The 12,274-nt window shown below is 46.2% G+C and overlaps 1 protein-coding gene across 1 annotated transcript in view; it reads right to left on the reverse strand.

Moving 5' to 3' along the window:
* The window catches only part of GLDN (gliomedin), a 59,792-nt gene that overhangs the window by 7,875 nt on the left and 39,643 nt on the right, over nt 1-12,274 (reverse strand). Inside the window, exons 5-6 of the mRNA XM_008581854.1 lie at nt 4,218-4,355; nt 1,737-1,853 (exon numbers count right to left, since the gene is read on the reverse strand). Coding sequence (XP_008580076.1) covers nt 1,737-1,853; nt 4,218-4,355 — 255 coding nt within the window. The remainder of the gene's footprint in view (nt 1-1,736; nt 1,854-4,217; nt 4,356-12,274) is intronic.

A 12,274-nucleotide genomic window follows, 5' to 3' on the forward strand; every position in this document is an offset into this window, starting at 1 on the left:
AGCAGTCCCAGAATCTGTTACAACTCCCCCACATGCAATCTTGCTGCCTTGTATTTGATCTGGGGTTTCTGCTTAGGAAATTAAAGGGTGTTCAAGAAATGGAATTGGAACAGGGGAGAGTGCCAAGTTCACATGCAAAGACCATCAAGAACTTATTTCGAGGAGGCAGAGTGGAAGATAATTGCCTCTCATTTAAAACACTTTTCACAACTCTGGGCCCAACCCCTGCCGACCCAGCCTCTTAGGAGATCAGCTAACAAAAGAGACTGCTTCTCCAGGCACTGACTGTCACTGGCTGACAGAGCCTTTGACAAATTAGAATTCTGCAGAAGCCCAAGTCAGACCCCCCTTGTCTCAGGTGAAGGTCGCCCGCTCAGTTCATTCTCCAAGGGAAGGTGAACGAAGAGCTGATGCTAATAGATGGAGTGGGTGGCAGCAAAGAAGCAGCTCTGTTGCGACTTAACATCACACTAACTTCTGGGCAGAACTGTAATCAGAAGAAGAAACCTGGAGACAGCACAGCCCCAAAATGGGGAGTCCCCTTACCACCATTTTCCCAACTGTCTTTGCTTGAAAGCCTGGGGGGAAATAAAGTCCTTGACCAAGTGTCTGATTTAGGTGATGGGAGGCTATATCTGTGCTGCAATTTATCCTCCTTGGCTTGTTTATTGATTGGGGTGGTGTGTGTGACATCTTTGAAAGCACACGTTCACCCACTCTGACAGCTGAGTGCATGCACCCAAATGTCATCCAGAAAGAACAGTGCACCAGACAGAACTAAGGACTGTTAGGAAACTGGCAGTAACATTCACAGCAAGTCTGGGAGAAATCCTAGTCAGGATCCTCCTCTATGTTTCCCAACGGCACCAAGTTGTGCCTTCTCATGGTTTGAGTTAGGTGATAGGTCCTGGCTCACCTCTTTTGGGGAGAAGTTCTAGCATTACCGTAGAAGTACTTTCCATTAATATGACCCTTGATTTCTACTTGGCTTTCAATCCTGTGTCCACCCCTGCCACAAATTGGCTAAAGAACAAGTCCTCTTGGCCCACCAGAGATCAGGTGTTCCTCGCTCTTGTTGGCTTGGGTCAGGTCTCAGAGGGTGAATTTCCATCTCTAAAAGGAAGATGCTTTAAGAGCCAGCACAGTGTTGTCAGGTATACCTGGATTTGAATCCTAGCTCTGCTGCTAACTGAGTGATCTTGAGCAAGTTACATGGCTCCTCAGGGTGTCAGTTTTGTATCTCTAAGCTGGATGATCATAGGATTGTTCTGAGAATTAAATGAGCTAAGTATTTAGCACATCCTCAGCACTCAAATTAGTGGTGGTGATGGTGGTACTGTGGTTACTATTTGTGGGGTGGTCACTGATATGAACTCCCCCTTCTTCTCCTGAGCATGGGACCCACCCTTCACTCTCCCAAGAGTGCATCGCTGTGAAGAGTTAGCCACTTAGCAAAAGAGAGGGATGGTGGATATGGCAAGGAGGAGGGATAGTCTAGTGATAAATGAAGGGATGAGGGAAGGGGATGGGAGGCCCAATTCTACACTTGCCCCCAGTCCTCATCCCTAGGGCAAATTGCTCAGACCTTCTATGAGCCTGTTGCAAGGGAGATCTCCCATTTTGGATAAAATCTCCTCCCAGTGTTTTAAAATATCTGGTCACAAAGCCTAGGGTGCAGACCAAGAGTTTGGGATCATTAGCGGAGGAGGTGTGTTGGTGAGGCAGGGGTTGGTGACCTGGGCACTGGCCGTTGAACATGTTTGGCTGCCGAGGGCCTTTGGCTCTTCTTCCAGGGGGTCCTGGAGGGCCTGGAGGCCCAGGTGGGCCAGGTGGGCCTTGGTCACCTTTGGCACCTGGAGAGAGAGAAAAAAAGGGAAAGAGGGAAGAGGAGGGGGAGAAAGATTGATTAAAGTGCTATAAACAGAGATTGGGTCACGTGAGGGTAAAGGAAATAATGAGCAGCTCCAGGTAGCTTCACTGAGCTTATGCCTTCCCAGACTCAACTTGTCCATGCTGAGCTGAGGGGCAGCCCACAGCAGGTGCTGAGTACCAACTACACGCCGGAAAGTGTGCTGACAGTTTTACAAATCTCCAATCATTCTTCCAAACTACTCTGTGAGGTGGTAGTAGTATCCCTTCAGGAAACTGAGTCTTAGAGAAGTTAAGTGATTTGCCCAGGGTCAGAACCTGAGGAGAGTTGGAGCTCAAGTTCAAGCGTGTCTCACTCCAAAGCTCCTCTTTCTTCATTGGCCAGTGTCAGTGGGTCTCAACCCCACTGCTTATTTGAATCTCCTAAGGAACTTTGATAAAATTCTAATGCCTGGGCCCCATCCCAGCCCAATTAAGTCAGAATCTTGATGGGGAGGTTGGTCATCTGTATCTTTTAAAACTTCCTGGTATGCAGCCAGGTATGAGAAGCACTGGTAGAAGAAATCGGGAGCTCCATTAGGTTCTGGTTCTATTCAGCTTTGTGACCTCGGGCAGAGAACGTAACCATTCTGAACATGTTTCTTTATCTCCAAATTGAGTCTCATAATCTCTGTCCTGCCCTGTGAGAACCACCGAGGCCATTGCTATAATGCTTCCATTAGGTTCTGGTTCTATTCAGCTTTGTGACCTCGGGCAGAGAACGTAACCATTCTGAACCTGTTTCTTTATCTCCAAATTGAGTCTCATAATCTCTGTCCTGCCCTGTGAGAACCACCGAGGCCATTGCTATAATGCTTTGACAGCTGTGATCCCTACACACCTGCAGGCAGCCACTCCTTTAAGTTTAGGTAGCCAATGTGGCTGCAGCCCTTTGCAAGGGCTGTTAGTTCTGGAGCTTTTGTAAAGATGACATTTGCTGGGCTGTTCAGCCTTTGATTCTATCCTCCTATCCTGGGCTGAAACTGGTGAGCTGAGGTCTCTGTAGCTGCCTCTTCCCAGCCAGACCAAATAAGCCTTTTCGGTCTCTCTAGACTGGGCAAGCAGAGGCCACAGGGGCTGGTGGTGGGTTTACGTTCAGTTCAGAAGGGGCAGAGCAGACATAGTCTGGCCCTCCTACACTTCTCCACTCTCCACCAGAGGACACAGTCAGCTCTGGCCTGGTCCCTTGAATTGGGGTACACTCAGGAATGGTGTTTTTCTGCATGGTTTGTCATCACTCCTCACTTGTCCAGCAGCATAGGGGAATGTGGTATTCTGGATGTACAGATTTCCCGTATAAATGTAACGTGACCTTATATTTTCAAATATGTTTATGTATATTACACTGTCGAAGCACTTCTTAAATTTTACATATTTTACATAGCAACATCCCCTGTTTATGAAACAAAATGTGCTAAACATAATTTGGTGTTTCCTTGATGCTTTGGCTTTAGCACAGTACCTGGCAAATAGTAGGCACTCAATCCGTTTAGAATGGGCAGATGGATGGCTGGATGGGTGACTGATGCAGGGTCATTATTCTGAATACTTATTATCATCCTAGCTTCATGAGGACAGATATTATGTCTTACTCATTTCCATATTCATATTTCTAGCTACGAGCAAAGTCCTTGATTCATAAACGCTGCTCTCAGGTATTCAATAAATGTTCATTAAGTGCATTCATAGAATAGTTATGTTTTTATGATATAGATGGTCTCCAAAGGACCATGCTTTTAAAATTCTTCTGCTGCTCCCTTCTCCATAACAATCAGCTGTCACTTACTCTTTTCACCATGTGATTGTCTTTGTGTGGATCACTGCCCCTTTGTGTGGCTCCTCCCCAACAAAAACCAACTGTCTGCTCTTACCCTGGGCTGGAATATCAGCCCCTGTTATCCTGCCCCAATCCTGTGTCAAAGGCTTAGGATCAGAGCCTGAGGATGGCACTACCTCAACCGTGAAGAAAATGCTTGTGCTCCTGTCATCCTCTGAGGTGTCTTAAGTTGCTTACTTGTCTTGCTCTGAATTGTGCTGGATTTCAATAGATACTCAGAAAAGGAAGCTCCCTTCATCCCAGTCAATCCAACCAGGCTTTTAGACCTGAATTATTTAAATAACACATGCTTAGATCCCAGATCCCGTCTTGCCCACATGTAGTAACATGCACAGACTTCTCCTTTTTGAAACCACAGCCACTGAAACATACTGCAAAACAGATGGCCACATAAAGCCAATACGCAGAGAAGATGCAGTGCAGCCCTTATGTTGAAAACCAGGCAGGTGTCTGCACCTAGGAGTGCCCCTACCTGCCGGAAGCACATCGTTGGACACATCTCCTTTGTCTCCCTTCTCACCCTTCTGCCCTGGTGGGCCCTCGTTTCCAGTCGAGCCCAGTTCACCAGGGTCTCCCTTTTCCCCTGGACTTCCTGTGGCTCCAGGTAAGCCTGAGAAAAAAATGACATTAGCCTGTTGTGCAAGAAGTTCTGGTCTACCATTTTGTCATTTTGTAATACAGTTGGCTCTCATCTGCGTGTTCCATATTTGCCAAGTCAACCAAGGATCAAAAATATTCAAGAAAAAAAAAAAGGAAAATAACAACATGACAATAAAAAGTAATACAAATAAAACACAATACAGTATAACAGCTATTTACATAGCATTTACATTGTATTAGATATTACAGGTAATCTAGAGATGACAATGTATACAGAGGATATGTATAGGTCATATGCAAATACTATACCATTTTATATCAGAAACCTTAGCATTTGTGAATTTTGGTATCCATGGAGGTCCTATAACCAATCCCTTGCAGATACTGAGGGACGACTGTATTGTACTTTGTACTTTGGGATAAAGCAGCTTTACAAACCAAACACATAACCCTTCATAACCATTTTAGGGAAGCAATGTGGCCATGAATTCATTAAAGAAGAGTGAATTCATTTCCAGGTGGCTCTGCTGGAATATTTTCAGGGAAATCTGGCTGAGCCAACAGGTTGGAGAGAGAAGTGAACCACAGAAGGGATGATCACAGACAATAGCATAAAGAGGATAAGGAAAGCCTAATTAGAAGCCTGGCACCATCCCACAAAGGATAAACGGGACACCCAGAGGGCTGTTTGGTGCTAGAATAGTGGGTGTCATCTATGTTATTTAGCTTATTCCTTGTGGCATATTGGAGCGGTCGGCTGGGCAGCTAATCTTACTCTCACTCTACAGAGGTTGAAACGAAGGCTACAGTGGTTGTAACTAATGCTGTTAAATGAACAACAAAGGGCCTCTGATTGCATCTCTAATGCCCTTTTCTGTGACATTCTAGTGCAAAATGCTTTAAATTACAATAGCAAAACAAGTAAAGTTGCTTTAGGACAACCATTAACAGGGACGGTGATATTGTGAACAAAAGGTAGTGAGTGAAATTTCTGCTTCATGTGGAGCCGTGACTCCAGGAATTACTGTCCTCCCACACACCACTAGAATCAGTCAAGGTCTAAGCAACAACTCTTCTCAGCACTGGACCGTGGTCAGCACAGGGCACCCTTGATTGTCCTTGCTTACTGTTGGGAGGTAGTTCCCAGCAGCTCGGGGAGGGAGAACTCAAAGAGAGCCTGGCAATCTCACTGAGTTGAGGAGCCAAAAATCAGAGTTTGGGAAGGTGGAGGTGGCTAGAATTTGTGAGATAGAAGAGCAGAGAGGAGAGCGCTATGTAGAAAAAGCCCTGGAGATCTACAGATGAGTCTCTGGCTGAGTGTTGACCTATGCAGGGTGGAACTCTACAGGGCCAGAGAGAATTCATGGACAGTTCACTATGGAATTCTCAGAGCTCACCCAGCAAGAAGTTCTCATTCCCATCAGTCAATGTGGAGAGATCTCATAAAATAATGGGATATTGGGCAGAGCCCTTGGAAAAGTCTTGTCTTAGTAGCGGGGCTAAATTAGGGTAAAGGCTGCTGTGGACCCATCATTACAAAGCTTAAAAACAAGCTATGAAAGGATCAAACTGTTCTGCAAGTAATTTAACTGTCTGCCAGAACAGAGTCCAAAATTTAAACTATTCAGTCAATGTAATTTAGCATATTAACAATTTAAGCAAGAAAAATTGTATGATTGTCTCAACAGATGCAGAAAAAGCATTAGATAAAATTCAATACCTGTTCTTAATAAAAATTCTCATCAAAGCAGGAATAGAAGGGAACTTTCACAATGTGAAAAAAGGCATCTATGAAAAACCTACAGCAAACATCACTCTTAATGGTGAAAGACTTAGTGCTTTCCATCTAATATCAGGAACAAGGTGAGGGTATCAATTCTCATCACTTTTATTTAGCATTCTACTAGAGGTTCTAGCCAGAGCAATAAGGCAAGGAAAAAGAAATGAAAGGCACACAGGTTGGAAAGGATGAATTTAAACCTTTTGTTTGCAGATGACATGATTGTTTATGTAGAAAATCTAGAACTCATCAGTACACAGGTCTACTGGGGCTCTCAGAGGGGAAGTAATTGCCTAATATTGTGCAAACATATTGCCAGATGTGGATTAATTAACACAATACTCTATTTCAGAGAATATTTGCTCGTTTTGACAACAGCTCCCTGGAGATACAGCTCAACAGAGATACTGCAGACATTTCAGGCAACAGAGAAGAGCCAGAGGCATGTTTTAGTGCAAGCAAATCTTTAGTTCCTCTTAATGTTCATAGCCAAGAGGACTTAGATCTCTTGCCTTTTCTAATTACACTGCCAGTCCCCATGCCACTCCTTCTGTGCCTTGGCTAAGTGACTGCCCATTTATCCCTCTCTTATGCCCCATCAACTTGGCCAATCCTTATTCTCCATTTGTCATCCTTCTGGCATTGCAAATGTCCTCCCTCCAGATTTAAAACCATATCTGGACCACCCCCCCACCACCACCAACTGCCAGCCCCATTAGATTACAATGTAATCATCCCAAGAGAATCATAGCATTCCAGATCAGAAGGACCTTAAAGGTCTTTTAGATCCACCTCCCACCCAGTCCTACAAGCCTTTCTACACTACCCAATTGCTTCTTCTCAAGCCCTTTCAGTGATGAGAAGGTTATCATGTAAGAACACATGCTGCCATACCAGTCAAGTGTTCTCTGAAACATAAATCTGGAGCTCTTAGCACTTTTCATTTACCCTGAAGGAGTGATAAGCATTCAGAATGGTTTCTGCTCTTCCATATACAAGGGACTGTCCAAGCAAAACCATCTCAAGGAAGATATCAGTGAATGAAAGAACCTCAAAGTGCTGAACACTCTTATAAAATGTAGAGAACAAAGAAACGTCTGCTAGATTTCAGCCAACCATAAAAAAACTCAGTGAATACCTGAAATTCATCTATAGCTGGGAGGCAGAAGCCTGGCACCCTCACCTCTACTAGTGGTAAACTTCGGGCAACCTGCCCTGGTGAAGTTGGGGGGACACAGTGGCAGAGGTTCTAAAGAGGGGTGGGGGGAACCCCTCCATTGTCAACACTTGCTCTGCCATGGGTTCAGTAATACAGGGGAGAGTGAGTCACATCATGTCTCTTCCGTGGTGGGGGGTCATGGCTCATAATGCATCTCTCACAACAGCACTGAAAACCCATCGCAATGGGTCATCTCTGCCCAAGGCCACCTGGACATCCGACTGGAAAATAGTTCACTCACTTGAGAGAAGCCCTTATGCAGAGCCCTCTGCATGAGAAGATGTTCTTTTGTTAGTATTTTAAACAGGCAATTTGGCACATTATCTGAAGGAAACAAAAGATGAGAACGTTGCCATAGAGTCCAGCCAGCACAATGCACCAAGTGTAACTGATACGTTCTGTAAGTTTCACATAACCCAGATTTAGCAGTGCTCAGGGAAATGGTATCTGCTAGCTACTTGAGAGTTTTCTTTTTCAGCCATTTATTCTAGTCACAAAGAGCCTTTCTGCATCATCATCCAATTTCCACTGAGTTTCACATAACCCAGATTTAGCAGTGCTCAGGGAAATGGTATCTGCTAGCTACTTGAGAGAGAGTTTTCTTTTTCAGCCATTTATTCTAGTCACAAAGAGCCTTTCTGCATCATCATCCAATTTCCACTTACTTTCTTTTATTCCTTCCTCTTATGCCTTTATTTTCTTTCTCACAAAGGCCATATGTGCAATAAGAAAATGTCCATACTGTAATGTAGCTGTTGTAATGCAGCCCCCACAGGGGCAGGCATTTAAAGCTATTAAAGGCCTTTTCTTGAGGATGTATTTTGACGTTTACCTGGGTCGTGCATGACAATAAGCTTTCAGTAAGAAAGGGTGGGGGCATTTTGTCTCTGTACAGTCTGCCTTTGCCCTCTTGTCAACCGTCACCTCTGACAAAGCACCCCCTTTGTCTTCGTTGGTAAAATCACCCTGGCCATGCATTGGCCGTGGTGTGTCAGAAATAAAACACCACCTTGTCGCAATTCAGCAGCAGAGGACCTGTGTGTGGCATCTTCTACTCTGCCTGACTCAGGGAAGGTAGGGAAGGTCAGGGTGCAAGCCGTGCACAGTGACACTGCGATGCCACGGGATCAGGACCCTGGCATTGTTTGTTCCGTGACCCCTGGCTGGCTTTGAGTCAGCACATTCTGCCAGAGAATCAAGTCCAGATTCTGCCCGCCTCACTTGTGTCCTAGGAGTGGCTGTCTGCTGTTTTACTTCTGTAGTGTCGCCCACTCAAAACAGCCAGTTTCGCCAGCATTAGAGTTTGGGGTGTGCGATATCTCTGGGCTGGGGTCAACTCCGTCATCTGCACAACGGGGGGTGAGGGAGGACGTCTTATTTTTGACAGTACCATCTGTCGCTGACTAGGGCAGGAGGGGGAAAGGGGGCCAGAGGGTGTCACACAAAACCCAGTCCCAAGACACGAATAAGGAGGAGGGAATTTATTTCTGGGTTTTTTTGTTTTTTGTTTTTTATGAGGATTTAATTTTTCGAGAAGACACTGCTGCCTTAACTCTTAAGTGAGAAAATGAGAGACTGATGGGAAAGAAAATGCTTGATTTTGAGGCAACAGAACATCAAACTTCATAGAAGATGCACAGTGACACTGCGATGCCACGGGATCAGGACCCTGGCATTGTTTGTCCCGTGACCCCTGGCTGGCTTTGAGTCAGCACATTCTGCCAGAGAATCAAGTCCAGATTCTGCCCGCCTCACTTGTGTCCTAGGAGTGGCTGTCTGCTGTTTTACTTCTGTAGTGTCGCCCACTCAAAACAGCCAGTTTCGCCAGCATTAGAGTTTGGGGTGTGCGATATCTCTGGGCTGGGGTCAACTCCGTCATCTGCACAACGGGGGGTGAGGGAGGACGTCTTATTTTTGGCAGTACCATCTGTCGCTGACTAGGGCAGGAGGGGGAAAGGGGGCCAGAGGGTGTCACACAAAACCCAGTCCCAAGACACGAATAAGGAGGAGGGAATTTATTTCTGGGTTTTTTTGTTTTTTGTTTTTTATGAGGATTTAATTTTTCGAGAAGACACTGCTGCCTTAACTCTTAAGTGAGAAAATGAGAGACTGATGGGAAAGAAAATGCTTGATTTTGAGGCAACAGAACATCAAACTTCATAGAAGATGCTAGTTGCACCACCGACCACATTCAAGTTCCTTCCAGTTCCAAACCTTCTCTCCAAGTCTAAGTCTGTTTTCAAATGAATACAGAACATTTTTCACTTAGATTCCCTTTTAGTCTAAAACCAAGTTTCTCCTTCCTCATTTTTGGAAACAACAGCAATACTAATAGCTAACACTGCCTTCTCTCCAAGTCTAAGTCTGTTTTCAAATGAATACAGAACATTTTTCACTTAGATTGCCTTTTAATCTAAAACCAAGTTTCTCCTTCCTCATTTTTGGAAACAACAGCAATACTAATAGCTAACACTGATGCAGCATTTACTATGTGTCAGGCCCTATTCTTACCACTTTATACCTATTAACTCATTTAACCTTCCTAACAACACTATGAGGTTGATACTATTATTGTTTCCATTTTACAAATGAGGAAACTGGCACAGAGTGGTTAAGTAACTTGCCCAAGGGCACACAGCTAGTGCACAGAAGAGCCAGGTCCCAAACCAAGCCATCTGGCTCCGGCTCTGGCTCCCTGCTCTTCCGCCAGCATTCTTAGTGTTTCTAAGGTCAGAAACAGAATCTTTTACTTCAGTCTCCTGGAGACAACTATGAAGCTAGAGATCTTAAGCTCTGGCTTCATCAGGGTAGTCTTCTTCTCAAGAGTCCCCAGTGGCTCCCAGTTGCCTCCTGCACACTTAGAGCTGAAGCCCCTGGACCTATATTGAAGGCCATTATCCCCTAGCTCCACCCCAATATAGCCTGGGTCCCCACTAACACCCAGTGTGGCCTCATTACCTGTTAGCCTAGGCCTTTCTGTTCTCTCCCTGCAGTGCCTCCCTCCTTCCCTTTTCTTATTTCCAAGACGTTGATCGCATGTCTCTCTCTCGTCCTTTACACTCACTTCCACTGCAGAACCCATCCTTTGCACAGGGTCCTATTTGTTCATTATCTGCACAGGGAAATCCAGCCTTTTCTTCAGGCAGTAATGTCTACTGTGACACATAGAGCGGTATTCCAACCAGAATGCACAGCTATGTAATACATGCTGCCTGTAAGACATGTCTTCTCTTTCAACTGGACTGCAAGCCCAGATAGACAGACACCATGTTCTGTTCTTCTCATTCACGCATTCATACAGGCAGGCACTCATTCATTCATTCATTCTTCACTCATCAATTATTTATGAGCCTCAGCTGGGCCCCGGCTAAGAGCTGTGACAATAATAAAATCTGTAAGACATGGTCCCTGACTTCATAGACAAACACCATAGCAGAGTATTTAAAACTGGAAACCATGGCAGAGTTGTAACCCAACCTCCTCAGTCTACACACGAGGAGGTCAAGGCCCCAGTGGTGAAGTGACTTGCCTGAGGCATCAGGGCCAGTTGGGTGTTGAGGCAGGTGCTCCTAGAGCTCCTTCTGCTGTTCCCCGCTGCCTTGAAAGCAGGGGACACATGGTATGAAAGCAATTGTCGGACTGGTAGATTATTACTCACTGAACTGCGTGTTCTCACAAATGCTCTGCAGACCTTTCTGAAAGGATGGAACCCTCCCAGCCCTCCTGGTGACATTCAGCATAAGGGCTCAGGGTGGAGGGTGTCTGAAGCCCTGTATCCTCCAACAGTGACCGGCGCCAGCTCTCAAGGTCCGGGTTTCCCTCCTGTGTGCTCCTGCTCTGTGGTGCCTCCAATCACCCTGTGCTCCCAACTTGGGCCCAAGTCCCTTGAGCATGGAAGTTGAGTGTTGTCGCGCTTAACAGCAGGGATCCAGAAGTCAGAGAGACCTGGATTCAAGCCTGCTTCCTTTGCTTACTAGCCTCTTGACATTAGACAAGGCTTGTCTCTTCATTCAACTTTGAATTCATCGAGCTCCTTCGCTGGGTGTTCCAGGCCCTGGAGGTAGGACAGACAAGGCCCGGCTCTCAGGGACCTCACATTCTACCCAGGGAGTCAGATCGTCAGCACATCAACAAATAAACACCATGAGGTATCCTCAGGGAGGGATGAAAGTTTTGGAAGGAAATAGGGGTTGTGACTGAGTGCGTGAGGCAGGGGCCAGGGATACTTGCAGAGGAGGTGACATCTGAGCTGAGTCCTGCATCATGGGAAGGACCAGCCTTGGGGAGGGCAGGGAGAGGGCATCAGGGCAGTGGTCACAGCAGTGTCCTAGGGCAAGGGAGGGCTTGGCCTGCTTGTGAAACAGAGGATAAGGTTTCTTCATATGGAAAACATATGGTAATGAAAATCTCTCTCCCCTTTGGACTTCATGAGCTAAGTACACAGAGCACTTAGGAGAGTACCTGGCAGCAGATGTTAGCTGTTTATTATTGTTCAGAAGATTGTTGCTAGAGGGCACATCCCACCCTAACTGAGACCCTATCTCTGTGGGACACAGTCCCCTTTTCCCTGTTTTGGAAACAGCACTTGCTGTTCCCTCTTTATGGGATGCACTCCCCCACCTTCCCTCCCCCAGCCCGTCTGGCAAACCACTAACAATCCTTCAGCTCTCAGCTTGTTTCAGCGCAGCCACCACCCTGGCCTGGCAGGTCACTTCCCTGAGTGAAGTCCTGCAGCACCTTCCTGAGGGCTGACAGCAAGACCCGGAATGCTTAGCCACGGAAGGCTCTGGAAGGACCTGGCCCCTGCCTCCAACTTCACCTGGCCGTGTGCACCACCCCAGCCCCCAAGCCACAGACGCAGGGCCTTTGTGTGCTGTGCCCTCCCCTGGGCCGCACCCTCCTCCGCTCTCATCCTTCAGGTCTGACCTCA

This window comes from Galeopterus variegatus, unplaced genomic scaffold, assembly GCF_000696425.1.
Source record: "Galeopterus variegatus unplaced genomic scaffold, G_variegatus-3.0.2 Scaffold2476, whole genome shotgun sequence".
NCBI classification, from domain to species: Eukaryota; Metazoa; Chordata; class Mammalia; order Dermoptera; family Cynocephalidae; genus Galeopterus; species Galeopterus variegatus.